Source organism: Gracilinanus agilis, chromosome 6 (genome assembly GCF_016433145.1).
Source record: "Gracilinanus agilis isolate LMUSP501 chromosome 6, AgileGrace, whole genome shotgun sequence".
NCBI lineage: Eukaryota > Metazoa > Chordata > Mammalia > Didelphimorphia > Didelphidae > Gracilinanus > Gracilinanus agilis.
The window spans coordinates 286,494,518-286,521,627 of NC_058135.1; the positions used below are offsets into that span (position 1 = coordinate 286,494,518).

Here is a 27,110-nt window from a genome sequence, read left to right on the forward strand (position 1 = left end):
GGCAGCTGGGTAGCTCAGTGGAGTGAGAGTCAGGCCTAGAGACAGGAGGTCCTAGGTTCAAACCTGGCCTCAGCCACTTCCCAGCTGTGTGACCCTGGGCAAGTCACTTGACCCCCATTGCCCACCCTTACCAATCTTCCACCCATGAGACAATACACCGAAGTACAAGGGTTTAAAAAAAAAATACATCTTGGATTGTGTTGCTGTCAAATTACCATTCTTCTCTATGAAGAAAATCACTTTGTGAGGCCAGCATAATGACCTTTGAAGTTCTCCTGTCTGAAGTTGGAGTTAAGGGAAGATTCCACATCTTTCATGTCTTTTTTTTCACTCTCTTTCTAATGTTTCTAGGTAGCCATTTTCTCCTAGAGAATTTCATTGCCTTTACCCCTGAGCACCGGTGCTGGGTTCACTTGCTTGACAATACCTCTGCTTTGCTCAATGTCAGTGAGGACCTTAATTTTACTTCCCTGCTAAAGGTTTCCACCCCCCTGGACTCCAATGGGAAACCAGAGAGCTATCGCCGATTCTTCTTGCCACAGTGGCAGGCTTTGTTCCCAAATGCCACAGCACAAAATTTTAGTCAACTGGAGATGGAGCCATGTGTGGTTGGCTGGGTTTATGACCAAAGCATTGTCACTTCTTCCATTTTGACTGAGGTAAGAGGTCCTTCCTGCTGCCCCATTTCAGGAAGATTTTATCTTCTTTTCCAAAAGGTCACTCTGATCTGGAACTTGATTTCCTTGATGAATAATAGAATCTCATTCATCTCCTCTGCTACCCCTCCAGCTCACAGTTTTCCTCATGATAAAACTGGTGAGAGATCCATTGATTAGTTTCTGCTGCCAAATATCAAATCAATAATGCAAAGGGAGTTATTCTGCAAATTCTACAGAGAGGGAAAAGGTCATAGAACTCAGAGCTTCAACAACTTTCCATAAAATGTAAAATATACAATCAGGGTAGATATAATTTATTTTCATAGAAAGTAAGAGGGGAAAATAAAGGTAGACATGTGAGAAGGGCAAAGGTAAGGATGGCTGTATCAGGAAAGTCAAGGTCAAAATGAACTCAACATTCATGCCCCAAGATGGATTGTACAGTTGGTATAATGGAGCCAGTGCTCTCTTGTCACAGTGGGGCAAGGAATCTGAGCCAGAATTTCTTTACCCTCACAGTCTTTCTCTCATCCCAATGGCAGCAAAATAACAGAGCCCCAAATTCTCTTACCACACTTTAAGATCTGATGCTCTCATCTTCTCTTTAAGTGGGACCTCATGTGTGACTCTCGGACACTGAAGTCCTTGTCCCAGTCAATAGTTTTCACTGGAATTTTTGGGGGATATATCACGTGGGGCTATCTCTCAGATAGGTAAGTTTCATCTGGACACAGATACTTCTGAAACCTAGGGAGCCTTGGGCTTAAAATTGGAAGGAGACACTAGAGATGATTTAGTCTAATTCACTCATTTGATAGAGGAGGAAAAGAAGGCCAAAGGCAGTAAAGAGACTTGTGCAAGGTCACATAGCTAGAATCAAAAGCAGAATCTGAACCAAGATGTCTGATTTAAAGTCTAGCTTTCTTCCTATGCTTTATAAGCTGCTAAGAAGAACAGAAAGATTTAAGGTCAGATTTAGAACTGAGTGTAGAGGTGGATCGAAGGCTGAAAAAAAATACAGTAAGACAGTGAGGTTGGTGATGGGCTGGGCATGGAATATGGATCAGTCAAAAGTCAGTTTCAACAAGTATTTCTTAAATACTCACTATGTCAGGGATTACACCATGAGCTAGGGGTACAAGGAAAAACACAAACAGTTCCTGCCCTCAAAGAGTTTTCTTTGAGGGGGGGAAAACAGCATGCAAACAATTGCACATATGCAAGAAACATACACTCTGAACTGGAGGTAATCTCAGAAGAAAGGCACAAACATTAAAGAGAATTTAGGAAGAAGGCTTCCTACTGAAAGTGGAATTTTAGTTGAAATTTAAGCCTGGGAAGCTAGAAGGAGGAGATGAGGAGGGAAGCATTCCAGGTAGGGGAGAACAACAGTGAAAATAATGTACAGTCAGGCGTGTTTATACAAGTAGCATCAAGAAGGTCATTGTCTTTGGATCATAAAGTGCATGGAAGACAATGACGATCAGAAGCATGGAAAAGTGAAGGAGGGAACAGATTGTGAAGGGTTTGAAAAGCCAAACAGAGCATTTTATATTAGATGCTGAAAGGAATAGAAAACCACTGAATTTGTTGAGTTAGGGAGTGACATGATCAGAACTATACTTTAGGGAGATACTAAATGCCCTTTATTGATTGGAGGATGGACTCTAGTGAGGAGACTTGAACCAGTGATATCAACCAGAAGCATATTTCAATTTTCCAAGTAGTAGTTATGAGGTTCTGTACCAAGAGGAAAGAAAGGGGAAAGGGGAGGCCATATACAAGAGGAGAAATTAACAGTATTTAGCAAAGATTGAATATACAGGATAAGTGAAGAAGTTCAAAATAACACCTAAGATGAAAGCGACTGAGATGAGAATGATAGCTTCAACAGCATGTAGAGAATTTCCAGGAGTAGAGCAAAGATGGAGTCAAAGGAAGCAATGCAGCTGATCTCTTGCTACAACTCCTCCAAACTGGTATATAAAAATGCATGAGGTGGAATCCTGACATAGAAAGCTAGAAAAATCCATAAGTTCTTTTGCCCAGGTTGTCATAGAGAAACAAAAAGAGAAATCTGTAGACACTGGGGATAGTCAGGTCAGGAGCTCACTGCACAAGGAACACTCCAGTACCCAGGGAGAGATTATGCACCAGTGCAAAAGGAGTTCCCAGACCAACCCCAGACCCATATTGGAGCACTGAATCAGAGAAAGGTGCCTGCTCTCAGCTTTGTTGCCTAGAGTGAGCAGGGGACCTAGAAATGTCTGGGTGCCATGATGTCCAGTTTTTTTTAATAGGAAGACCCTGGGTAGTATACAGAATAAGGAGAAAGTTCAGAAACCAGAAGTTCAGATCTAGCCCAGCCTGAAGAACAATAACCCGGGAAGGAATCATGGACCATAGGAAAACTTGCAGATCTGCTGCTTTGAGTTAACAGTTTTCCACCTGTTCCACGGGGACACAGTGTAGCGGCAGCATACTGTTATTCAGACCCAAATCCAGGTGAGGAACATGTAGAGCTCAGACTGAGTGGGAAGGGTAAACAGCAATCAGACTTTGCTCTGTTCCAGATATTTTGGAGGCACTGAAAGCTTGTAGGTCTCCAACCTGAGCTGTCTCTCAGAACCTGGAAAAGCACAATGCAAAGAAAGCAACCACAAGACCAGCCTAAAATTACAGAAATGTACAGAGCCCAGCCCTAATAGTAAGCCCAATGTCAGGAAGGAGGCTGAAAAAAATGAGTAAACAAAAAAAGATCCAAAGCATGATAAGCTGTCATAGTGAAAGGGAGATTGAAGACACAAACAGAGGGAAGAGAATAACTCCAAGTAAAGACTCAGAGTTAAACTAATTTGGGGCACAACTTCAACTCAAATTTTTGGAAGAGATGAAGGGAGAGTTTTTTTAAAGCGTGAAAAAATTCCATAAATGGAATGAGAGTGTTCAAGGGAAAATTTTTTAAAAGGAAATGAAAGCAATGGAGGAAAGAATCAGAAAGGGAATTAACAGTTTGACACAATAGGCACAACCTTGAATCAAACTCCCTAAAAATGAGAATGGACCTAATGGAAGCCAATGATGTCAAGAGCCAAAAATAATTATTAAAATCAGTCAAGAAGCTAAAAATATGGAAGTAAACATAAAATAATTCATAGCAAATACAAGTGACCAGAAAAACAGATGGAGTAGAAAAAAAATTAATTACGGGGCTATCTTAATGCCGTGACCAAAAATAACTGAGACATCCTCTTTCAGGAAGTCTGAAGAAAAAACTCTCCAATTTTTTAGATCCAAAGGGTAAAGTAGAACTAGAAAGTATTCACTGGGCATCTCCAAAAGAAACCTAAAATCAAATCCTAGCAACATCATCTCCAAAATCCAATGCTTCCAAGTCAAAGAAAAATATACTGCAAGCAACCAGAAGGAAAGAATTCAGGCGCTTGGGAGCCAATCAGGATCACACAGGATTTAGTAGCCATAATCAGAAACAAGTAGAGGGTTTAGAATATAGTATTCCAGAAAGCAAGAAAAAAAAACTGAATAAAATCTTATTGGTCAGAAAATGGATTTTTAATGAATTAGCTGACTACTAAGGCAAAAGCTAGAGAAATTTTGAAGTTCAAATTCAGGAATGGAAAGTACAAAAATGTAAATATGAATGAATAACAATAAAGGACTAAAGAAGGATATAAGCTACTTATATTCAAATACAGGGGTGGAAGACATGATATATGTATGCCCTCTGAACACTATCATCATCAGGGTTCATAGAGGGAGTTCAATTAGCAAAGACCTGGGAGAGGTGCTATCATGTCTTCATGATCTTTAAAAAAGAATAGACAGAGAAGGGAAGAAGAATACAGCGCATGAGTAGGAAGAGAAGGGGAAGGAAGGTTAGAGATAATGATGTCACATAATAAGAGGAGCACAAGTTGATATCTATGTGGGCAAGGAGGAGGGGTGGAATGTGGCTGACCCTTGAACTCACTTTCAGTAGAATTAATCAAAAGAAGAAAGAATATACAGATACAGAATTAGGTACAAAAATACATTTACTCAGCAAGAATAAAGGAGAAATGGGGGATTAGGAGGAGGGGAAGGGTAAATTAAGAAAGATAATTTCTATATAAAATTATTTATAGCCCTTTTTGAGATGACAAAGTGGGAATCTGAGGGGCATAATTTTTGGAATGGATAAATGAGTTACAGCATATAAATGGAATGGAATGTTAGTGTACTGAACTCTTCTCAGCATAATGACCAACCAGAATTCTTTAGGACTAGTGTGATATGCATCTTCTGAAGGAGTGGTGAGAGGCTCAGAGCTGAGAATAAAACAAAAATTTTTGGACATGTCCTATGCAGACATTTGTTTTGATTGATTATACATGTTTATAATGGGTTTTATTTTTCTCATGATCTTAATTCTGTGGGAGGGTAAGAAAGTGACTAATTAAAAGAAATGAAATTTGAATCTATTTCCCAAGGGTATCAGGGGGAAAGAGAAAGCACCCAAATGTTCCAAAATATTTTTAGCAGTTCTCTTTGTCAAAAAACAAGAAATTGAGGGTATGTTTACCAATTGGGGATGATTAAATAAGTTGATAAATAATTGTGATGGAATACTACTGTGTCGTAATAAATAATGAGCAGGTTAATTTCAGAAAAACACTTGTAAAGAACTCCATGAGATAATGATAAACTAGTAGAACCAAATGAACATTATATACAGCTACTGATTTACTATTTGAAGAATAACTTGTGAATATTCACTTCCAGAGAATGAACTGAAAAATGGAAAGATGAAGGGCATAATTTATATATATTTATCTTTTTGCCAGATGACACCATCTGTGGTTTGGGAAGGGGAGAGAAGGGCTGAGATACCTAGAAACAAAATCTATGAATAAAATTTTATTTTAAAAAAGAAATAGGGGCAGCTGGGTAGCTCAGTGGAGTGAGAGTCAGGCCTAGAGACAGGAGTTCCTAGGTTCAAACCTGGCCTCAGCCACTTCCCAGCTGTGTGACCCTGGGCAAGTCACTTGACCCCCATTGCCCACCCTTACCAATCTTCCACCTATGAGACAATACACTGAAGTACAAGGGTTAAAAAAAAAAAGAAATAATTTTCAAAACAATGATAATGAAATCTGGAAAAAGGAAAGGCTTGGGGGAAAGCTATTATGTTCAGTTTTGAATATGTTGAGTTTAAGACATACATTTATAATATACCCAGTTTGAGATGTTTAGTAGGCAGTTGGAGATGTGGTACTAGAAATAAGGAGAAAGGTTAGGGATGGATAATAAAATTGAGAAAAATCTGCATAAAGATGACCATTGATGGGAGTTAATGAGATCACTTAGAAAAATAGTATAGAGGGAGAGAACACAGCGTTGGATGGCACCCATGGTTAATAGTTGTGATCTAAATGAAGATCAAGCAAAGAAGACTAAGAAGAAGAAACCAGACAGGTAAAGAGAGAACCAGAAAGGATCCATGCCCTGAAAACCTGGATTGAAGAGAGTATCAAGGAGGAAAGAGAGGTCAAAGCCTTCAAAGAGGTCAAGGAGAATGAGAATTGAAGAAAAGGCCATGGATTGGGCAATGAAGAGATCACTGAGATCTTTGGAGAAAGCAGGGTTTCATTTGAACGACAAAGTCCGAAGCCAGACTGTAGAATTAAGAAAAGAATGAGAAGAAAGGAAAGGGAGGCATCCATTGATTCCAGACTCAGCCTTCTGAAAGAGTCTAGTAACAAAAGGGAAAGAAATGGAATGTGACCTTTAAGGAGTACATGGACCAGTTTTTATTGAGGAAGGAGAAATATGGTGCCCATCTTGAAAAAAGGTTAAGGCTTGTTTATGGGCCTCAGGAAGCAGCGATTAAAGATAAGTGAGAGTGGCAGTGGGAAGTAGTCTGCTATAGGGAATGTAGTACAACCTCCACATTTAAGGAATGGAAAGGTCAAGTAATTTCCCTGTATCTCCCAGAATGTAGATAGTAAGCAGCAGAGTCAGAATTTGAACCCATGTCATCTGACTCCAAAATCATCATTCTTTCCATTAAACTGTACTAATGGGCCTTTCATTTTCCTGGGAAAGCTTGGAATCATTCAAAGAATTCTGCATTTCAAACGAGCATTTACGTGCATTGGGTGACAATTTCATCTGTGATTTTTCATTCTGAGAGCATAACCTCTTCCTTGCTACAAAATTGTAAGGGTAGGGATTGTTTCCATCAATCACCTTGTCCCACTTAAGAGATGCTATATGCACCAGCAAGATTCTATTTGTCTAGATATCTTTATCAGGTGAGAACACGTCTGAGGAACCAGCCAATCAAAGGTACAGTCTGCATGTGAAAAAGTCCAGAATCCCCAGTCTTGAAAAACTAAGGGTATTGTTTAAAAGGAAAGAGCCCTGAACCCTGGGTCAAAGGATCTGGATTTAAATACTGTGTCTGACATTACATGTGGGAACTTAAAGTCAATCCAATCTCTAGATCTCAGTTTCCTCCCCTATAAAATAAGGATGTTGGACTAGTTGGCCTCTAAGGTCCCTTTCAGACTCTATCTATGACCCTATGATCACTACATTAATATTTTTGTTGGAGAACCCTTCACTTAATAGGAGTTAGGCTTAAAGTCCAGAAAGTTACCAGAGTGTGCTGGGCGGAGAAACGACATTATTCCTCTGCCCCGAGGTGAAACCTGTTAGGTTTCTTTTGATGTAGGTTTGGAAGAAAAAAGATACTGCCTCCAAATTACCTCATCTTGGCTACCTTCAGCACTGGGATGGCTTTTGCTCAGTCATTCCCCATTTACTGCAGTTGTCGATTCCTCTTTGGGTTTTCTGTGGCAGGAATCTTACTTGCCAATGGGATTGTTGGTAAATCTTCTCTTTGGACCTTTTTCAACATTTTCATTTGTTCTGTGAGATCCAACCTTTGTCTAAAATGAATCTTCTGCTGGGGTTTCCCTTTAGTCTTGGAATGGATCTCCAGCCAGTGGCGGCCTCTGGCAGTAATCGTTATGAATCTGGGCTCCAATATGGGATATCTGTCTCTTGGAATTCTGGCCTATGGCATCCAGGAATGGCGCAACTTCCAGCTGGCAATGTCTGTTCCCTTCCTTGCCTTCTTCTTAATCTCTTGGTAAGTGCCACCTGGACTCTTGTTTTCTCTCTGAGTTGGCTGCAGATGGAGGGAGAAGAATCTCAAACTTCTTGAAATAGGAAAGTTCATTTCAGGATGTTTCAAATCTCCTAAGAGGATGGGAAATATTTCCCATCAGGGACCAGAGTTCAAGTAAGAAGTTAAAACCAATGCATGGATGAGATAGACTTGAAGTCAGATGTCTTCATCAAATTATCTCTAAGTTATAAGAAATAAAGAAAAACATGAAAGTTATTAATGATAGACTTTTCCCCAAAGAACCAAAAAGAATCTCCCAAGACACAAGAGTGAGATAGAAAAATGTTTCAATTTCCAGGCAAAAAGGACTGTTCAAATCTCACCTCTGCTACTTAAAAGGTGCATGACTTTGGACAAATCACTTACTCTCCCTATATCCCAGTTTTCTCTTACGGAAAAGGATTATGTCAGTCTAGGAGACCTTTAAGATTCCTTCTGATTCTAAAGCCATAATTTTAGGTTAAGATGGTTGCTGAAGTTCCTCCTAAGTCTAAATCTATAGGCAAATTCCCTCCCCATTTCCTAGGCAGCTAGACCATATAGTGGCTAGGGGACTGAACTTGGAGTCAGGAAAACCTCAGTTCCAGTCCTGCCTCAGACACTTACCAGCTGTTTAATTCTGAAGAGGTCAATGAACCTCTCTGGGCCTCAGTTTCCTCTTCTGTAAAATGATGAGAATACCAGCACCTACCTCCCAGGGTTGTTATAAGGATCAATTACAATTAAACTCATTTTGATCTGCAGAAGGCATGTTGCAAGAAAATTTCAAATGATTCAGAGTACAAGAAGTCAATATCTATTTTAAAGTGCATGAATTGGGGCAGCTGGGTAGCTCAGTGGATTGAGAACCAGGCCTAGAGATGGGAGGTCCTAGGTTCAAATCTGGCCTCATACACTTCCCAGCTGTGTGACCCTGGGCAAGTCACTTGACCCCCATGGCCTAGCCCTTACCGCTCTTCTGCTGTGGAACCAAAACACAGTATTGATTCCAAGATGGAAGGCAAGGGTTTAAAAAAATAATAATAATAAAGTGCATGAGCACAAGATATAATCATTTCAGAAAATAGAAATCACACAAACCTTCCATTAAAAGGCAGACAAGAAATTCTTAGTTATTCCTTTGTAAAAAGAAAAAAGAGGAAAAAAGGAGAGTGGGAAGAAAGGAAAGAATAAACCAACCAACCCTTTATAAATAAAGGAATAGTGTGTGTATGTGTGTGTGTGTGTGTGTGTGTGTGTGTGTGTGTGTGTAACTGTGTAAAAGGGCAATTTGCCATCCTACCTAAAGGGAATGATAAAATGCTAGCCCCTTGTACATTAACTCAGGATTGAACCAAAACAATCAAAGGGATTCTGACCTAGTATGAAAAGGTTCTGATCCATGTAGCTATCTCTGATGAGCCACTAGGTGAAATGGAAGAGATATAGCACAGGAAGAGTGTTCAGACTGGCTAAGGAAATGAGGTCCTGATCTTGGACTCATTCATAAAATTGAGCTAAATCTGCATTAAGGGAGATTCAGATTTCCTCAAAGAGCTAATTAGGGGAGAAGTTTTCAGCTATGTAGGCAGCTGGGTGGCTCAGTGGATTGAGAGCCAGGCCTAGAGACTGGAGGTCCTAGGTTCAAGTCTGGCCTCGGACACTTCCAGCTGTGTGACCTTGGGCAAGTCACTTGACCCCTATCGCTCACCCTTACCACTCCTGGGCTAAGGACGGTCCCTAGCCCAGATGAAAAAGGAGGAGGGTTGGGCGTGGGGCTAGCAACCCCACCCTGTAAAAACTACATCTGCTAAAGAAACTGCAACCTAAAGTAGGGGCAGCTGGGCTAGCTCAGTGGATTGAGAGCCAGGCCTAGAGACAAAAGGTCCTAGGTTCAAACCCGGCCTCAGCCACTTCCCAGCTGGGTGACCCTGAACAAGTCACTTGACCCCCATTGCCCACCTTACCACTCTTCCACCTATGAGACAATACACCGAAGTACAAGGGTTTAAAAACAAAAAAAAAGAAGTTGACATTCTCAGGGGCAGCTGCATAGATGGATTGAGAGCCAGGCCTAGAGATGGGAGGTCCTGGGTTCAAATCTGGCCTCAGACACTTCCCAGCTGTGTGACCCTGGGCAAGTCACTTGACCCCCATTGTCTACCCTGACCACTCTTCTGCCTTGGAGCCAATACACAGTATTGACTCCAAGACAGAAGGTGAGGGTTTAAAAAAAAAAAAAAAAAAAAAAGAAGAAGCTGACATTCTCTCTGGGAAGACAACATGAACAGAGATGATAACAAGGTATAACGAAAATTAAAAATCCCAGAGAACACTCCATAGAGAACCGGTGCCCGTTTACTTGAACCCACCCTGATTCAGTGGCTGAAGTCAGTGACTTGAAGTCCTGCCCTTTGAGTCCCTGCCCTGAGAGGATCCCCCTTGAACAGAACCTGGATTTCCAAGGGAATTTAGCTACCTCTGTTTCAGAACCTCCAGGCTGGAAAGGAGGCTCAGTGATGATTTCTGATTTTTCCCTTCAAGAGATCAAAACCTTGTTGGCTTCCTCCATCCTCTCCGATCTTTCCTCTTGCATCTAGGATCAAAGTCAAACTCCCCTGCCGGGCACTTCAATCCTTTCACAAACTGGCTTCAACCAAACTTCTCATTATTTCCTTTGTCACACCTCTTTTGTAGCCAAATTTATCTTTCAATGTCCCACTTATGTGCCTCTGAACAGGCTGTGTTTTTATGTCTGGGATGTTTTCCCAACTTACCTTTCCCTCTAACAATCCTTCGGTGCCAAATACAATGGGAAAGCATTCCCCGTGCCCCTAGTTATTAGTGATCTTTATTTCCCCAAATTGCCTTCTATCATCATTCCCTTTATCAGCCACTCGCCCTGTACAACAGAACCCCTTGGAAGGCAGGGACTATTTTCATTTGGTTTTTCTCCATTTCATCAGCCCCCAGAATGGTGTCCTGTCCAGTAGGCACTTAATACAGGTTCTTTTATTGAACTGAATTGTTAAAACCAACTTGAAGAGACTTGAGACCATTAGAACTTGGCAGTTGACATAAAATCAGGTGGAATTCACTATATAAAACATCAGAGTCTCCAATTTCCATTCATATGGCAATGAACAATTATCTGAGAACAAGAAAAGAGAAAACCAGGTAGTTCATTTACCAGTCGATAAATGATTAAATGATATGGAGTTTTAAAAGTAAATCAATCCAAACTGTCAAGAAGATTAACAATAATGATGATAGATAGATAGTATGTTAATAGAACTTTAAAGTTCACAAAGCACTGCTTTACAAATATTATCACATTTTATTCTCATAACAATTCTGTTCCCAGAGTCATCACACACCTAGTTTTTGAAACAAGATTTGAACTCAGGTCTTCCTGATTCCTCATGTAGTGCCCTATCCACTGCAGTCCCATGGTCAATATGTGAAAAATGCTCCAAATTTCTAGTACTTAGAAAAATGTGAAATAAAGCAACAATGACATTCTGAGACACTCCTCAGATTGGCAAAGATGACAGAATGGAAAAATGATGAGTGGAGGAGAGGCTGTGATAAAACAGACACACTGATGCTCTCTTGGTGGACCTGTGAACTAGTCTAGCCACTGAAGGAACCAATTTGGAATTAAGTCCTCAAAGCCACTAGCAATGCGTACCCTTCGACCCATCAGTATCACTATATCTCACATGCAAAAGAAATAAAAGAACATTATATATATATATATATATACATACATACATATATATATATATATGACACATATATCTATACAAACAAAATATTTGTAAGCTCTTTTTACGGTGACAAAGAACTGGAGACTAAGCAGGTGGCCATCAAATGGGAAATGGCTAAATAAATTACGGTATATGAATTTGACTATTTTTTGAAATAATACTATTTGAAATAATAGTATTTCACCATTCAGAAATTGTGGAAGACATGATTATAGAGAAATCTATTTAAATTGGCACAGAGTAAAGTGAGTGGAGCCCAGGGAACATTTTTTATAATATGAACAACATTGTAAGGACAAACAACTCTGAAAGACTTAAGAACTCTGTTCAGTGTAATGGCCAAACAGGATTCCAGAGGATTTCTGAAGAGCCATTTTCTGATAGAGTGGTGACCCACTCAAGATGCAGAATGAGATGCACATTTTTGGACATGGCCAATGGAAGAATCTCTCTGGCTTAACTATGCATATTCATTTTTTAGGGATTTTTTTTCCAAAAATGAAAGTATTTTTTTTTTACTTTTAAATTTTATTTTATTGATTAAGAAATTTTTTTCATGGTTACATGATTCATGTTCTTTCTCTCCCCTCCTCCCAAACCCCTCCCATATCCAACATACAATTCCACCGGGTTTTACATGTGTCATTGATCAAGACCTATTTCCATTTTATTGATATTTGCATTAGGGTGATCATTTAAGGTCTACATCCCCAATCATATTCCCATCGACCTATGTGATCAAGCAGTTGTTTTTCTTCTGTGTTTCTGCTCCCACAATTCTTCACTGGATGTAGATTGTGTTCTTTCTCATAAGTCCCTCAGAAATGTTTTGGATCATTGCATTGCTACTAGTAGAGAGCTCCCAAAATGAAAGTATTTATTGAAAAATCATAATGATAGTAGCAACAAAGCATGTCTCCTTTAAATCTGATTTACACTCTCTTAAAAATATAAACAGTGACAGGGGGAAGAGTAGAAACTCAGAATTCAAAAGTAGAGAGGCGCAGATGTAGGGAACACATATGACCAAGCCACTTATACTTCCAACAACTTGGGTCCCCTGTGGTCTATTGATGCCCTTGTCCTACTTCATATGGTGGCAGGGTATCCTTACAGAAGTCTCCATGGACCTGTTCATAGATAGGACATATAGCTTTGATGCTGAATCCTGGGTTCTACTAACCCTGATTTTGAGATTAACTAAAATTCAGGACTAGGTACCACCATGCACTTTTGGAAACAATAGCAACCTCTATCCTGTGATTGGCAAATGAGTAGGTGTAGTCTCTTCCAACTCCAGCTTTGGACTTAATCTAAATTCTGGCCTCAAATACTATTGTATGCTTTTGGAAATAACTAAAACCTTAGGACCAGATATGCATATTTATTACAAGGACTTAATTTTCTCTTATTTCATTGGAGGAAAGAAGTTCAGTGAGGTAGAGAGTAGAGATAAAGTTCTATATACCCCCTCAACAAAAATGAGAAGAGAATGAAAAAAAAAGCCAGAAGGAATAACAGACAAGCAGGACACCTTTGAAAGTGGCATGCTGAATGCATAAAATGCTGGGAAAGAAAAGCAAGCTTTATACAGAACAGAGATTCCATTTCAAGCCCTGTTCTACAATGTTAATGGAAATATTTTTTAATGGGGAGCCTGCTCCCCACTGGTCTAGGGGCTCGAGGGGTGTGATAGTGTCAGCAGATAAGATGAATGAATACAGTCTGCATTTCAATCATGTATCTCAAAGACTCTTCTGCTTCAGCCTTGGGCTGGCTTTATTTTTTATACCCTTTCTTTAAGTTTTGTAATGAATAGGTAAAAGGGCCTTATGCTAGTAATGAAACTAGAAGGAATGAGGTGCTATTTATAAAAGGATAGTATGAGCTGAACCTGGGCTGAGCTTGAAACTGGTTATAAATGTATCAAAGATCCAACCCAAGTTAACTGAGTGTCAAGTGTAACTCTCACTGAGACAGCAGGCTCCTTTAAGATGTCACATTTCTAGCCCCTTTCCTGCTGAGGAATTAGCTTCCTATTGGTGTATCGTAGGTTGACAGGAAGTAAATGTTGAACTTCCTGCCCTTCAGCAATGGAGTTTATACCTGCTGTTTTTTCCTGTTGGCTGTCCCTACTTGGCCTTAGATGGTAGGCAGAAACCACAAAGTTCTCAGGTTAAGGCTAAGGGGTTTATTGATAACAGGAGTAATGGGAAACAAGGCAGTGGAAAGAGGGTTAGGAAATACTGAGAACTAGGGTGAAAGGTTTATCTGACTCAGGTTGCTAATAGGTCTTGTCTGGATGCTCTTCTGCTGACCCAGGGCAGGGAGCCCTGGGTCAGAGTGAGGCGATCTCTGGATAATAAATTAAGTTGATCTTTGACTAAAGGTTTGCCAGTAGTGCTGATAGTATTGATAAATTATTCTGCAGGATTGATTTAACCCTATCCTAGGCCTAACCAGTACCCACATTCCCACTCCCACTGGCCCCAGAGGGTATCGGGTAAGCGAGAGGTCAGGGAAGAAGAGAACCTACCCTGGGTCTCCAGGGCTTTATATACCCTTGGCCCAACTGGCAGTTGGTGTTTACCCTAAGGCTCATGTCATGGTCAACATTCCAGCAAGGGCAACTGACAGGTTGCCCCAAGCAAACATGGCAATGTTAATAATCCTGTGTTGGCATGGATTTCCACATTCAACATACATTTTTTCTTATAAATAATGGATTAAGTCATACATTAACTTTGTTACTAACAACTTTTCATTCTCCAGTAACTTTCAATATTTTTCAAAGGTCCCTGATCTAAACTTCCTATGGACATTTAGGGCTCTTCCAAACTACATTTCCCATGGTTCCTCTTGTGTAATCACATAGACAGGAAGTGTAATAACATAGAGAGAAGAATAAAAAGGACATGCCTGGAAGGGCACACTCTCTTTTGATGGTGAAGCAGGATAGTGGTGGAGGTATGGCAGGTCTTTCAAACTAACTCTTAATATGGCATGTGGCTTCATTTTTCTAATGGCTGTTAATAAATCTTTAAAAACCATAATATTTTTAAATCTATCCTTTTATATCCATTTTATTTGGATAGAATCAGGGATTGGGGGGTAGGCTTATTGTTTCTGATTTCTCATTACGTAATGTAATGCAAAAGATGCAAGAGAAGCTTTTGCTCTTGCAGGGGGCCAACTGAAAACTTCTGGCACTTAGAAGCCTTAGAATTCTGAGGGAAGTCAATTGGTTCCTGAGCCTTGAACAGAGCAGAAGGATCAACTAGAGCTCTGCTTTGGCTTTCAGTTTTGCCTTTGGCCTGTGCTTTATCTCCGGATAATTTGAACCTAGCTAATTTCTCTGGACCTCTCCCTGACCTTCTACATATTATTTCCCTGTTTCCCTACCTGTTTTCCTGGGCTCTGGGAGACAGGGTGGCTTTTGGGTTTTTAGTGAATAGACTTTGTAGGTTTAGTTTTTCCCAATAGGCAAGTAGAACATCCTTGAATTCAAACCATCCCTTTAGTATTCCCTCTACTTTAAGAGCAGCCAAATATTCCCTGGCTGAGAGAAGCAGGTCCTTCTCTCAGTCTAACTCATTCCTGTGACCCTCCTCTATCTTGAGTTTCTCCCTAGCAGCTTTCAGAAACCCCAAACCCCTCTCTCCTTCCAGACCATCTCTGAAACACTAATAAAACCCTTGGTTACCTAATCAAACCCTCTAGAGAATCATTGTGTTGAAGAATTAGGCAAGGGTTGAAGAGGAAGGATTTATTCTCTTTATTTCCTGAGGGAAACTGGAGGCATCCATCTTGGGAGGAAGTAGCTGCCCAACGTTTCCTCCTGAATCCCTTCAGTTTCATTGATAGGGAGGAGCCTTGTGATTCCTCCTTTGAGGACTTGAGAAACTGACAAGAAAGCCGTCAAGTCAGAATCAAACCATTTCTGACTGGCCCTATTCCTTGTGTCTGTAGGAGTACCTTTCTTGCCTGGAAGGGCTCAGCCTATTACCCTATTATAGTATCCTCTGTCTCTAGCTTGGGTGTCTAGTCTGTGTTAGCTGTCTCTCCTGAACACCTCACCCTGTACCCTTACCATCCTAATACCACCTTGTCCATTCCTTCCTAAACTCAGCCTTCCCTTTCATTCCTCTTCTATCACCTCAATCACCTTTTACCCCTCTGTCACTCAGCAAGGGAAGCAGAGCACCCTCCAAATTTTAGTGTCCCCTTTTTTCCATAACATTAAGTTTCTGTGTATGGGAATGGAAAATCCAGGTACAGTTAGTTGGAGTTTAAAATCTTAAACATTAACTCACTACTTGCTGGTTTGTTATTAAGTGATTTTTAGGGGAATTTCTGTATTAATACATGTAAAGGTGGGAATTTCCTAGGAGTCTGTAGGGGGCCTGTAAAAGCTCTAGTAATAACCTTTACTATTCTTTTGTATGTCCCTGGGCCTGAATAGGGATATTGATCACAATAATTTCAATAATAAGGAGTGTTAGAGAAGAGTCACACAGGGGTATCTGAGTGAGGGATTTACATCCTCCTTGGAATCTGCTGTGCAGTTCCAAGATCCCACCTGTGACTTTGTCATTCAGGAAGGATTTCACAGCCCCAGGAATTTTTTTTTTTTTTTTTTTTTTTTTTTTTTTTTTTTTTGCTTTTCAGGCAGTAAGTCAATAGACATCTATCAAGTGCCTATTGTGTTCCAGGCACTGTGCTAACCACTTGGGATACAAAAAGTGTCAAAAGACAATTACTGACTTCAAGGATCTCACAACCTAATGGTAGCAACAATGTACAAATAAAAATATAACAGAGCTACATATAGGAAATAAGAGATGTCACCAAAATTAAGTGGGGGAGGGGAAGCTGCCTGCAGAAGATGAAACCTTAGTTGAGATTTAAAGGAAGCCAGAGAAATCATGAGGCAGAGATGAGAAAGGAGATCCTTTCAAGTGCAGGAGACAAAGAGATAAATTACCCTGATTGGTGATATGGAGTGTCTTGTTCATAGAACAGTCAGTGTCACTGGATCAATTAATACATGTTGATGAATGAAGTATAAGAAAACTGGAGAGGTAGGAGGGACCTACTCAGAAGGGCTCTGAATACCAAATCAAATATCTTATAGTTGTTTTGGAGGTAATAGGAAGCTGATGTATGTCAATACAATTACAAAATTGTCTTTACGCAAATAAAGATCAATCTATATATTTGGAAATTTATTCATTGATTATGGATAAGTCAAGACAACATATAAAAATAACAACACTATTTTACTTATTCAATGCCATGCCACTCAAATTACCAAAAACTTATTTTATAGAGCTAGAAAAAAATCATAACAAAATTCATCTGGAAGAATAAAAGGTCAAGAGTATCAAAAGTGTTTTGCTTCTGACTACCACCCCTTCCATGTGGCCTCACTTCTATCAGTCTCACACCACCCATTTACTTATCCCTTTCCCTTCTTAATTTCCTGTAGGGCAAGATGTCTATACCCACCAGAATAATATGTACTTAATTCTGTCCTTTAGCCAATTCTGATGAGATTAAGGTTCAAGTGACCTACCCACCCACCCTATTTCCCCTCCATTATAAAGAAAATTTTTTTACATCTCTTTAGGTGAGATCATTTCTCATAATCTAAGATTCTTCCCCTCTTCTCCCAATATATTCCTCTTTCTCACCTCTTAAAGTTTTAGATATCACCTCATCATATTCAACTCATACTCCTGCCTCTATATTTTTTTGTGAGGACAGCCTGAGAACTCCATTGAGCAAAGCTCTGGAGGAATGGAAGACAAAGCCTAAAGACACCTACCAGAAAAGCTCTGGAGGAAGCCATAGTTCAGCTAAAGTCAGACACATAGCCCATGCCTCACCTAAAGCTTCTCCTCCCCTTTTGCTATAACTGAATGTTCCTACAAAACCTACTGATCTATGCATTCTCTGGGAATCTAGGTTAGATAGTTACATGTTAACATATTGATTTATTAGCCTATAGAAAACTCTGTCTAGATTAAATGAGGTAAACCAAATCCATTGTACCAAACTTGTAAATCATTATCTTCCATTGTGTATGTGAAAAGCTTACCTAGTCCCTCAGCCCGCATCAGTCTCTCTATAAAATAGAAGCTGTAATCAATAAACTTTGCCTTGATTTGCCATCTGCTCTCAAGGCCCTCTTGATCTCAAACCTATTTTCTCATGTCCTCCACCCTGTCCTGGGGACCCCACAATTATCTGTGTGAGCAGGATCTATCGGGTTCATCACTTTTTCAACTGCCCTAATAATGATAAAATTCATAGAGGTTACAAGTATCATCTTCTCATATAGCAATGCAAATAGTTGAATCTAATTGCATCCCTTATGATTTCTCTTTCCTGTTTACACTTTTATGCTTCTCTTGAGTCTCTTCCAGGAACCCTTCTTGGACTTAAAGCCAATTCACTTTTTTTTGAGGCTTTGGATGTAATAGCTTTGACTTTGTTGTCTTCTTCTGAGTAGAATCTACCCTGGAACTCTAATAACTTTCTATTTACCATTTTCTTTTTTCATTGTTTCTTTATTTTTCCAGCCCATTTCTTGACTTCTAACTTATGTTAAAGTTGGGATCCACTCCCAGGAAGGGGATTCTGTCCCAAGATTTGGAGTTTTGTGCAGTTTCTTTCAAAGCTAGTTCTGGAAGTGTGACTGACTCTCAAATTCCTTATAGATGCCAGGATGTGATGAGAAAAAGAAAGTCACACAATGCCAAATTAAATTAAGAGTCCTTGATTAAAGACTGCCACCTCTTTCCCACTGCGGTGCCATCTAGGGATGAGAAAGAAGGCAGAGGAGCTTTAAAGGAGAATCAGATGGGTTGAAAAGAGGAAGAATTTAATTTAATTTAATTAATTTAATTAGATGTCAGGAATTGTTCTAAGTACTTTTCAAACATTGTCTCATTTGTTAATTTTCAGATCATCAGATTTTGTGTATTTTTCCCTTTTCATAGGTTTTCAGTTGTTGTGCTCAACTGAAGAGTTGTAAGGGGCAAGAGGCCATGTGTTCCTTATACACTACTATTGTACTTTAAGTTTATGCCCACTCTTCCCACTGGGCGGTGTTAAGCCATAGGAGCATATGTATCAGGTGGGTTGGGTAAAGGTTGTGTCTATGGAGCTAGGGATAGGCAATTCACAGATGGGTACACAGGCCTAGAATTGGAATAAACTTCATAGACTATGGGGAAAACTTAGGCTAAGCCCAAAGTGACTTGGCCAAGTGCATACAGAGGAAGAGAGCCCATGACCAAGTTCAAGGGCTCTTTCCACCATGACATACTGCTTTCTGGGCTTGGCCAAGTTCCTTTAACTCTGTTCCCAACAGCTAAGGAGGACCTGGAGAATGCTTCCTTTCTCTATTCAATGTTCTTAAGCCTTCTAAACTAAGATTCTAGATTCCATGGAGTGCTCTTGGGGATTACTCCTCTGCCTCCTCCCAGTTTGAGATCTTGCCCCCATGAGAACTCTTACCAGTGACACAGCCTAAGAAATCTGCTTCAGGAGACTGAGTCACATAAGTCACATTTCTACTGGAAAAGAATTGGGATAGAGATTTTAGGTCACTCAAGGAAGATAGTATAATTTTCAATACGTTCCATCCCTCAGCCTGGCAGCCAGTGAAGTATTTTTTTTTATTGTTTTGTTTTTATCTTTATTTAAAAAACAAATTTCACCATAAGTTTTCCAAAGTTGTATGATTCGTGTTCTCCCTCCTTTCTTCCCTCCCCCCTCCTGGAGTCAACAAGGAATTTGATCTGGGTTATACATATATTACCACACAAAACTTATAGCAGTGAAGTTTCCCAAGAGGTTGTTGCTAATGACCAATAATCAGGAAGAGCAGCTGAAATCTTCTCAGCTCACCAGAAAGACCAAAGAATTTAACAAAGGCCACAAGGGTCAGGAAGATCCCAGTAGAGACTTGGCAACAGCATTGGCAAAGATGGGCTCCAGTTGAATCTGATGATATTCCTGAATTTAATTGTCTAATGGCTTGCTCAGTAGAGCCCAGAGGTTTCCATTCACTGGTTCCTGATGCCCAGTTCCTGGTGCCAAGCACTGTCTTCTCAACTGTCTCTATTAAAAGTTGGGGACAGGAAACAACATTCCCAAATTCTTCTGAGAGTCATACATTTTGGCTGCATCCAAGTTGCCACTGGCGCTGGAAGAGTCGGAAGGGTGGAACAGATCCCTGAGCTCACTGTCATGGTGACCATCTCATAGAGGCACTAACTGGCTTTTTATCTAAACTACAAGAGATAAACTTGATCCTCTCAGCTAGTCATTCAACACTTCCTGGGCCCCAGCTGTTTCTTTCATCTAATGTTTAATTCCATATCCTATCGCGTAAGCAACTTATTCGACTTGACTAGTGACTGGTAGTGACCTTCATGCTTTGATGTTATCAAGCTATTTAGGAGACTCTTTCAAACCAGATTTATTAGGTGGGTTAGGAAAACCCCAATTTGATCAGAAACTTCCCCTCATCTATCAGTTTTGCAAAGGCAAGGAAGGCAGAAGGTTGATATTGATTTAGGAAATGAATAATTAGCTAAGAAGGGGGTGTCTGAGAAAGGCATTTGGACTTCCAAAACATGGCTAAAAAGATATAGATGACAGATACTTGACCAGGGTTGAAGTACAATCTCTGCTGGTTCTAGTGCATTTCCTCCCTTAATTATTTCCCATTAATGATGTTGTACACAGCTTGTATGTACATCTTTGTGTGGTCATGGTCTCTCTCATTAGATTGTGAACTTGTGAAGGCAGACTGTCTTTTGGTTATTTTAGTATTTCCAGTACTTAGCACTTAGTAGTCCCTTTAAAAAATGCGTATTGACTGAATGACTGACTGAAAACAAAGAAGGAATTCTGAGAATCTATTTTGTATGTCTATCCAAAAGGCTTTAAAGTAAAAGAGACGAGGAAGGAGGAAACTACCTACAAATATCCCCCTAGCTAGATAACATAACAAGCAGTTAAAATGAAGAAGACTAGTAATTGAGGCCCTCATCATGTCACAGGAGACAAATGTAAGGAAAGAACTAGTAGTAAAATCCATGGTTTCAAAGGTTTACACACAAATGCCCTAACGTGCAGCAAATTTTTCTTAAGAATAGTCAATTTAGATCAATAGAGTCAAATTCTCCAAGCCAGGTAATTATTTAGGTTGATTGGGAGAGGGCCAAATCCTCCAACAATGCCAAACTCCTTCTTGATATCAGAAGACGCAGCACACTGGAAGAGATTTTCTTTTAGAACCTTAAAGTAACAGTCAAGTTTTCCATACAAATACAAAGAAAAATATAAGAATAGTCATACCCTTCCAAGGATGAAGATACCCAGCAACATTGTTCATTGGTTAGTTCAACTAGAAAAGAACCCTTATTTGATGAAAGAGATCTTCTGACCATGACTTAAGAGTCACTTGATGGTTATGGGGAGGGGCGGGGGAGAAGGATGTTCTCTGGGCCTACTCCAGAGAAGGATGGGTGGTGATGGAGAACATCATATCTGGTTATGAAACTCAATTCAAAGCCAGTGACGTATACCCAGTCACAAGTAATATAAGCTAGGTGCATGATACATCAGCTGAGAGAAGAATGAGGCTGACTCTAAGGCCTAAATTAAAGCAGTTTTAAAACTTTACTAAAATATAAATGAAAAAGCCTTCTAAAATCATGACTTATACTAACTGCTTTAGAATTATGATTATCTGAAAACTATTACTAACATTAAAGCCTAATCATGTATAAGGAGGTATGGGTATTTTCTTACAAAAATTGAGAAAACAAGAGAGAAGATTGAGAATTCCTAATTTAAGGAGAGAAACTCAACCTCCTGAGTGTAGGACAGTTGGTCTTTGAAGGACCAGGATCAAATCGTATCAAAGGATCCAATTATGAGGTATTAAACTAACTATAAAGATTCGGCAACTTCTTTCTGAGGTGCAACCAAGTTCACGGATTGTATGAGAAGTCCTAGAGTCAGTCAGTTCAAGTGATCCCAGGCAGAAACCATTGGTCCTACAGGAAGACCCAGGCTGAGGGAGGTCCAAGGAATGGGTAGCTCTTTCCACAACTGCCCTTCCTGGTGCCTGATATGACAAAAACATTTATAATAAAGTAAAATAGTTCAGCAATACTGACAAAATGGCCATATTTGACAACCTCAGAGATGTTCTGTCCCCAGTTTCCCTTACCCTCTAAGTCAGTATAAAAAGCATGGAATTGGAATTAAGTTCTTTAGGATCAAAATTAGCCTTGAGAATTAATCTGTGCTTGATTGACTTTCAGAGTTATTGTTGTTTATTTTGTTGTTCTTGTTTGATGATTTTTCACCTAGCCTGCTATTTTCATTATGCATTGCTCAATACAAATTTTGCCACTTTCTGGAAATCCTTGTATTTTTTGATTTCTTTCTTGGCCCAGGTCCTTTGCATAGACCAACCCTCCCATTGAGACCACTGTGAAGGATGGATGGGAGTTAAGAGTTTGCACATAGATAGATATTCATGCATTTCCCCAAAATGACTTTTGAGCTTAAAGAAAATTCTTTACAGTAAAGGTCAGTCAGAGTAAGGCAGGAGGTGAAGCCAAGCAGAGAGATGGCTATGTTGCTATAACCTGGTCCATGATCCTGCCATGGCAAGTAGAGCCTATAAGGTGGATGTCCAGCCCCTATGCTGATGAAGGCAGGAAGCAAGAGAAAAAAAATTGCCAGGATCACAAATGAGGTGCTGACCACAAATCAGAATGAGAAAGCCATGAATAGACATGCACAAGCATACTGGGACAGGGAAATAATAATAACAATAATAATAATAATAATAATAATAATAATATCTAGCATTTTTATACTGTTTTAAGGCTTATGAAGAATTTTCCAGATAAAATCTCATTTGATCTTAGAAACAATCTTGAAAGTGTTATTATTGTACCCATTTTGCAGGTCAGGAAACTGAGTCAGATAGAGATTGAGTGATTTGCCCAAAGGCATGTGGGTAAGAAGGAACTGAAACTTACCTGGAACTCAAGTCTTCCTGACTACAGGTCCAGTATTCTATCCACTGACCCACTTAGCTTCCTGACAAAGAAATTCAGGTAGAGATAGACAGAGACAGACAGGGAAAGAGCTGGATTATATCCCACACAAAGAGAGAGGGACATAGATGAGAACAAAGGAGCCTGAGAAAGGGAGGCAAGACAGATAAGAGGAAAACCAGGACCAAGATATGCCAAGAAAGACTTGGTAGAAAAAAGTATACAGGAAGGAGTGTTCCACATTCTTCAGAGAGGTTAAGGAGGATACAGACTGAGAAGATCCCTGAAGAGATCATTGGTGGAAATCTCAGAGAGAGCTAGTTAAACTGGCCATGCCACAATCAAATGTAATGGACTTCTCTACTAGCAGCAATGCAATGATCCTGGACATTTCTGAGGGACTTATGAAAAAGAATGTATCCACATCCAGAGAAAGAACTGTGGGAGCAGAAATGCAGAAGTAAAACACATGAACCATCACATGGGTTGATAGGGATATGATTGGGTATGTAGACTCTAAGAGATCACCCTAATGCAAATAGTAATAATATGGAAATAGGTCTTGATCAATGACACATGTAAAACCCAGTGGAATTGCTCGTTGGCTGTGGGAGTGGGGTGGGAGGTGGGGAGGGAAAGAACATGAATCATATAACCACGGAAAAATTTTCTTAATTAATTAATTAAAAATAAAATAAAATAAATATCAATAAATAAATAAACTGACCATGTTTGTGGCCTTTACCAAAACCAGGTGAGGCTAATGTAAAAACATGCTAACGCTCCCATTGAAGAAATGAAGAATCTGAATCTTGAAGTTAAGTTGGCTTTCTCACAGTCACACAGCCAGTAATGCTTAGGGAAGTGGGAGGGGAGGACTCAAACGCACTTTACCCTGACGCCTATGCCACTATATTGCCTATAATGACAGAACCTGAATCCATGAATCAACTAATTCTTCTTTACGTTCTACCTTGCTCTCAACTGACTCAGCCTTGTCCTAGCCACCCCTCTTCAGTATGAAACTGATTTTTAACCAGTGTATTCTGTTCATTCATCTTTGTTGTATGAAACCAGGAAAACTAGTATTAGTCACTCTGTGGTTTAGGATGGTTTAGGATGAAAGCGTTTCTCTTTCCTGGAAGTGCCTGCAGCTCATTTTACAAGTCTCCGTCTCATGACCTTGGACATCGTGTGCAGGTTGGAGCTCTATCAGGGATCTTCTGGGGGTAGGTCTTCTCCTAGAATGGATATTTAAATGAATGAAGTCTTTGCTGAAGTATCCTTCCAGGTAATTACAAATCCTGGGCTAGGTTTTTTTTCATGAATGCTCTGAAGCACTTTGGCATCATTAACTCCACAAAGAACCAATAGCACTACCTGGCTACACTGCTCCATCAAAGGGAAGAGGAGAGAAGTCCATACCAGTTTAAAGAAATACACTATTTTGTTGCTAATTGTCGTTCTTCACTCTGAAGAAAATCTCTTCTTGGGGTTAGCACCCTATCTGTGATGGCCTTTGAAGATCTCCTGGCTGAAGTTGGAGAGAAGGCAAGATTCCAGATCCTTCAGGTCCTTTTCTTGGCTGCCCCTCTCATACTTATAGGCAGTCTTTTCCTGCTAGAAAATTTCATTGCCCTTGTCCCTGAGCACCAGTGCTTGGTTCACTTGCTTGACTATATTTCAGCTTTGCTCTTTGTCAGAGAGGATCTTAATTTTACTTCCCTACTAAAGGTTTCCATTCCTTGGACTCCAGTGGGAACCTAGAGAGTCATCACCAATTCTTCTGGCCACAGTGGCAGTCCCAAATATCACAGCACAAAATTTAGGCCAGCTGGAAATGGAAAATTTTGTACACTTCTTCCATTGTGACTGAGGTAAGAGGTTCTTCCTGCTTCCCCAATCCTTCCCTAGTAAGATTCTATTGGCTTTTTTTTTAAAGGTCACACTGATCTGGAATGTTATTTCCTTGGTGAATAACAGAAATAGATTCCTCTCCTCTGCCACCCCTCTAGCCCATAGCTCCCCTTGTGATAAAATTAGTGGGGGATCCATTGATCATTGGCTGCCAAAAACCAAATCAACAACACAGAGTTATTCTGCTGTTTTTCTTTATGCTCAAAGCACAGGCTCATCTTTATAGGAAAAAATGTCACAGAGCTTCAGCAATCTTATATGGAATGGGAACTATATAAGTAGCATGGGTACCATGGAATTTTAGAGAAAGCAAAAGGAGAAGATAAGGGTATACATGTGAGAAAGGGAAAGTTAAAGATGTTTACACAGGAAGGTCAGGGTCAAGACGAGCTTGAAGTTTCTATCATGAAATGGATTACACAGCATAAAAGAAGCCATGTCCTCCTCTTATCATCATGGGGCAAGAAGTTAACCAGAGTTTCTTTTTCACCACAGTCTTTCTTTTATCACAATGGTAGCAAGATCCCTGAGTCCAAAATTCTCTTTCCACACTTAAGATCTGATGCTTCCATCTTCTTTTTAAGTGTGACTCAGTGTGTGACTCCCAGACATTAAAGTCCTTATTTCAATTAATACTCTTCCCTGGGAATCTGATGGGATATATTGTATGGGACTCTCTCTTAGACAGATGAATTTGACCTGGACACAGATAAACTATGCACATCCAAGAAAATGATAAGATAAACGGGAAGTCGTCTCAGAAGGAAAGTATTACCAATAAGGAGAACTAACAAAGAAGGCTTCTTGCTGAAGATGTAATTTTAGTTGAAACCCAGGGAGGCAGTGCTTGTGGGATCAATTTCTTGTCTCCTTGGTTTCAACTTCCTTTCACTGTGGGCATGTGTATACCTGCATATCTCAATGGTAAAAGAACTCCAGGTCCCTGATTGATTAAATTAAAGCAAAGGGAGGCGAATTCCTTCCTCCCAATGCCCTCTGTGATTCTATTAGGAGACAAGCATGTTGAAATCTCCCCCTAATTGAGGGTTTGGGGAGATTAACTTGCCTAGTCTCCCCACTGAATCATTTCAAATAACCAGCTTATACCTCTAAAGATTTTTTTACTAGAGGTGTATAGAATATTGTACTTTCTAAGGGGAGATTACAACAGTTTGGGAGTAAAAGGGAAATAAAAAAAAAGAAAGCAAAAACAACGAATGATAGATGCATTGACAAAAAGCCAATTAGAGGGCATTCCCCTTTGGCATAAGAGTTTACATTCAGAATAAATGATATGTTCAAACCCCTTCAGTTCAGTTCATTATATCCCAAAGTGCACTCTGGATCTTTTGATGCAGTGTGTAGTTTCCATAGACTTCCTTTTTGTATCTTCTTCAAAAGACTCACTTTATTAATTCAGGGTGCTAGCAAGTTTCTTTTCCTGAAATTTCTCCAAAATATTTCCAACCTTAGATTTTAGGATAATTATACCATCCCCCCTGAGGAAGGTGTTGACCAACACCAAAATCACCCTGGGATACATGGCTGAATTATGGGGTATATAAATCAATTGTCATTGGAATTCCTTTCTCACAGAACCTTTCAAAAGATTCCCTTAGGCAGATTCATGTAGAAAATTAACATTAAATTGGGATATTTTTTGAGAAATGGTTTCCCTTTTGGCCCCCAAGAAGAGTTTGATTTTAAAACTACAAAACCATCTCTCCTTCAGACTATGAAACTGGATTAGGTCCAACAGGGATAAAGACATATCTCTTGCCTAACTTTTGTTATGGGTAGGATGGAGATCTGCTCCCTAATCATCTATACACAAGAACTTGATTAGGTGATGAATCAACAAGGCAGCTGCCATGTTGGGAACCATATTCTGTGTACGTATTTTAGAAACCATGTGGCCCAGGAGTAAGAGGACCTCTTGGTGTCCTGAAGACCCACTTCTTCCTGTGATTGAGGCCAGAGTTAATTTCCTATTACTTCTCCAATTAGAGATGTCCTGAAAGGGACTGAGAGATCATATCAGAAGGAATATATACTCAAAAGCCTATACATATAGGCTTTTTAGTCAAGAAATAGGCCTTTTAGGGAACCCATGCAGTTCTCTTGCCTAGCTGCCTAGCTATTCACTTTGACCCTCTCTCTCTTGCCTAGTTCTCCTGCCTAGCTGCTAATTGTATTCATGCTTAAGTCTCTGCTCTCTCTCTCTCTCTCTCTCTCTCTCTCTCTCTCTCTCTCTCTCTCTCAGCCTGGCTGCCTGGTTCTGGTTCCATGGCCTCTGTTCAGACTGTGAGGAAGTCCATTGGCTAATTATATTTTCTTGAGTGGCAGAGTAATAAATTAATATTTTAAAACTAAAAATACATCCTCCAGAGGATTTCGTTCATTATACACAATAACTAGATAGTAGAAAAGGATAGGGCTAAAAGTCTTCTATCTGTGATTCACAGAATTATAGAACACTAGAGTTGGAAAAGCC

The 27,110-nt window shown here is 39.8% G+C and overlaps 1 protein-coding gene across 1 annotated transcript in view; it reads left to right on the top strand.

The window, feature by feature from the left end:
- Positions 1-257: 257 nt before the first annotated feature.
- The window catches only part of LOC123252772 (solute carrier family 22 member 11-like), a 43,272-nt gene continuing 16,419 nt past the window's right edge, over positions 258-27,110 (top strand). Inside the window, exons 1-5 of the mRNA XM_044682017.1 lie at positions 258-659; positions 1,269-1,372; positions 7,396-7,550; positions 7,647-7,815; positions 16,272-16,274. Coding sequence (XP_044537952.1) covers positions 258-659; positions 1,269-1,372; positions 7,396-7,550; positions 7,647-7,815; positions 16,272-16,274 — 833 coding nt within the window. The remainder of the gene's footprint in view (positions 660-1,268; positions 1,373-7,395; positions 7,551-7,646; positions 7,816-16,271; positions 16,275-27,110) is intronic.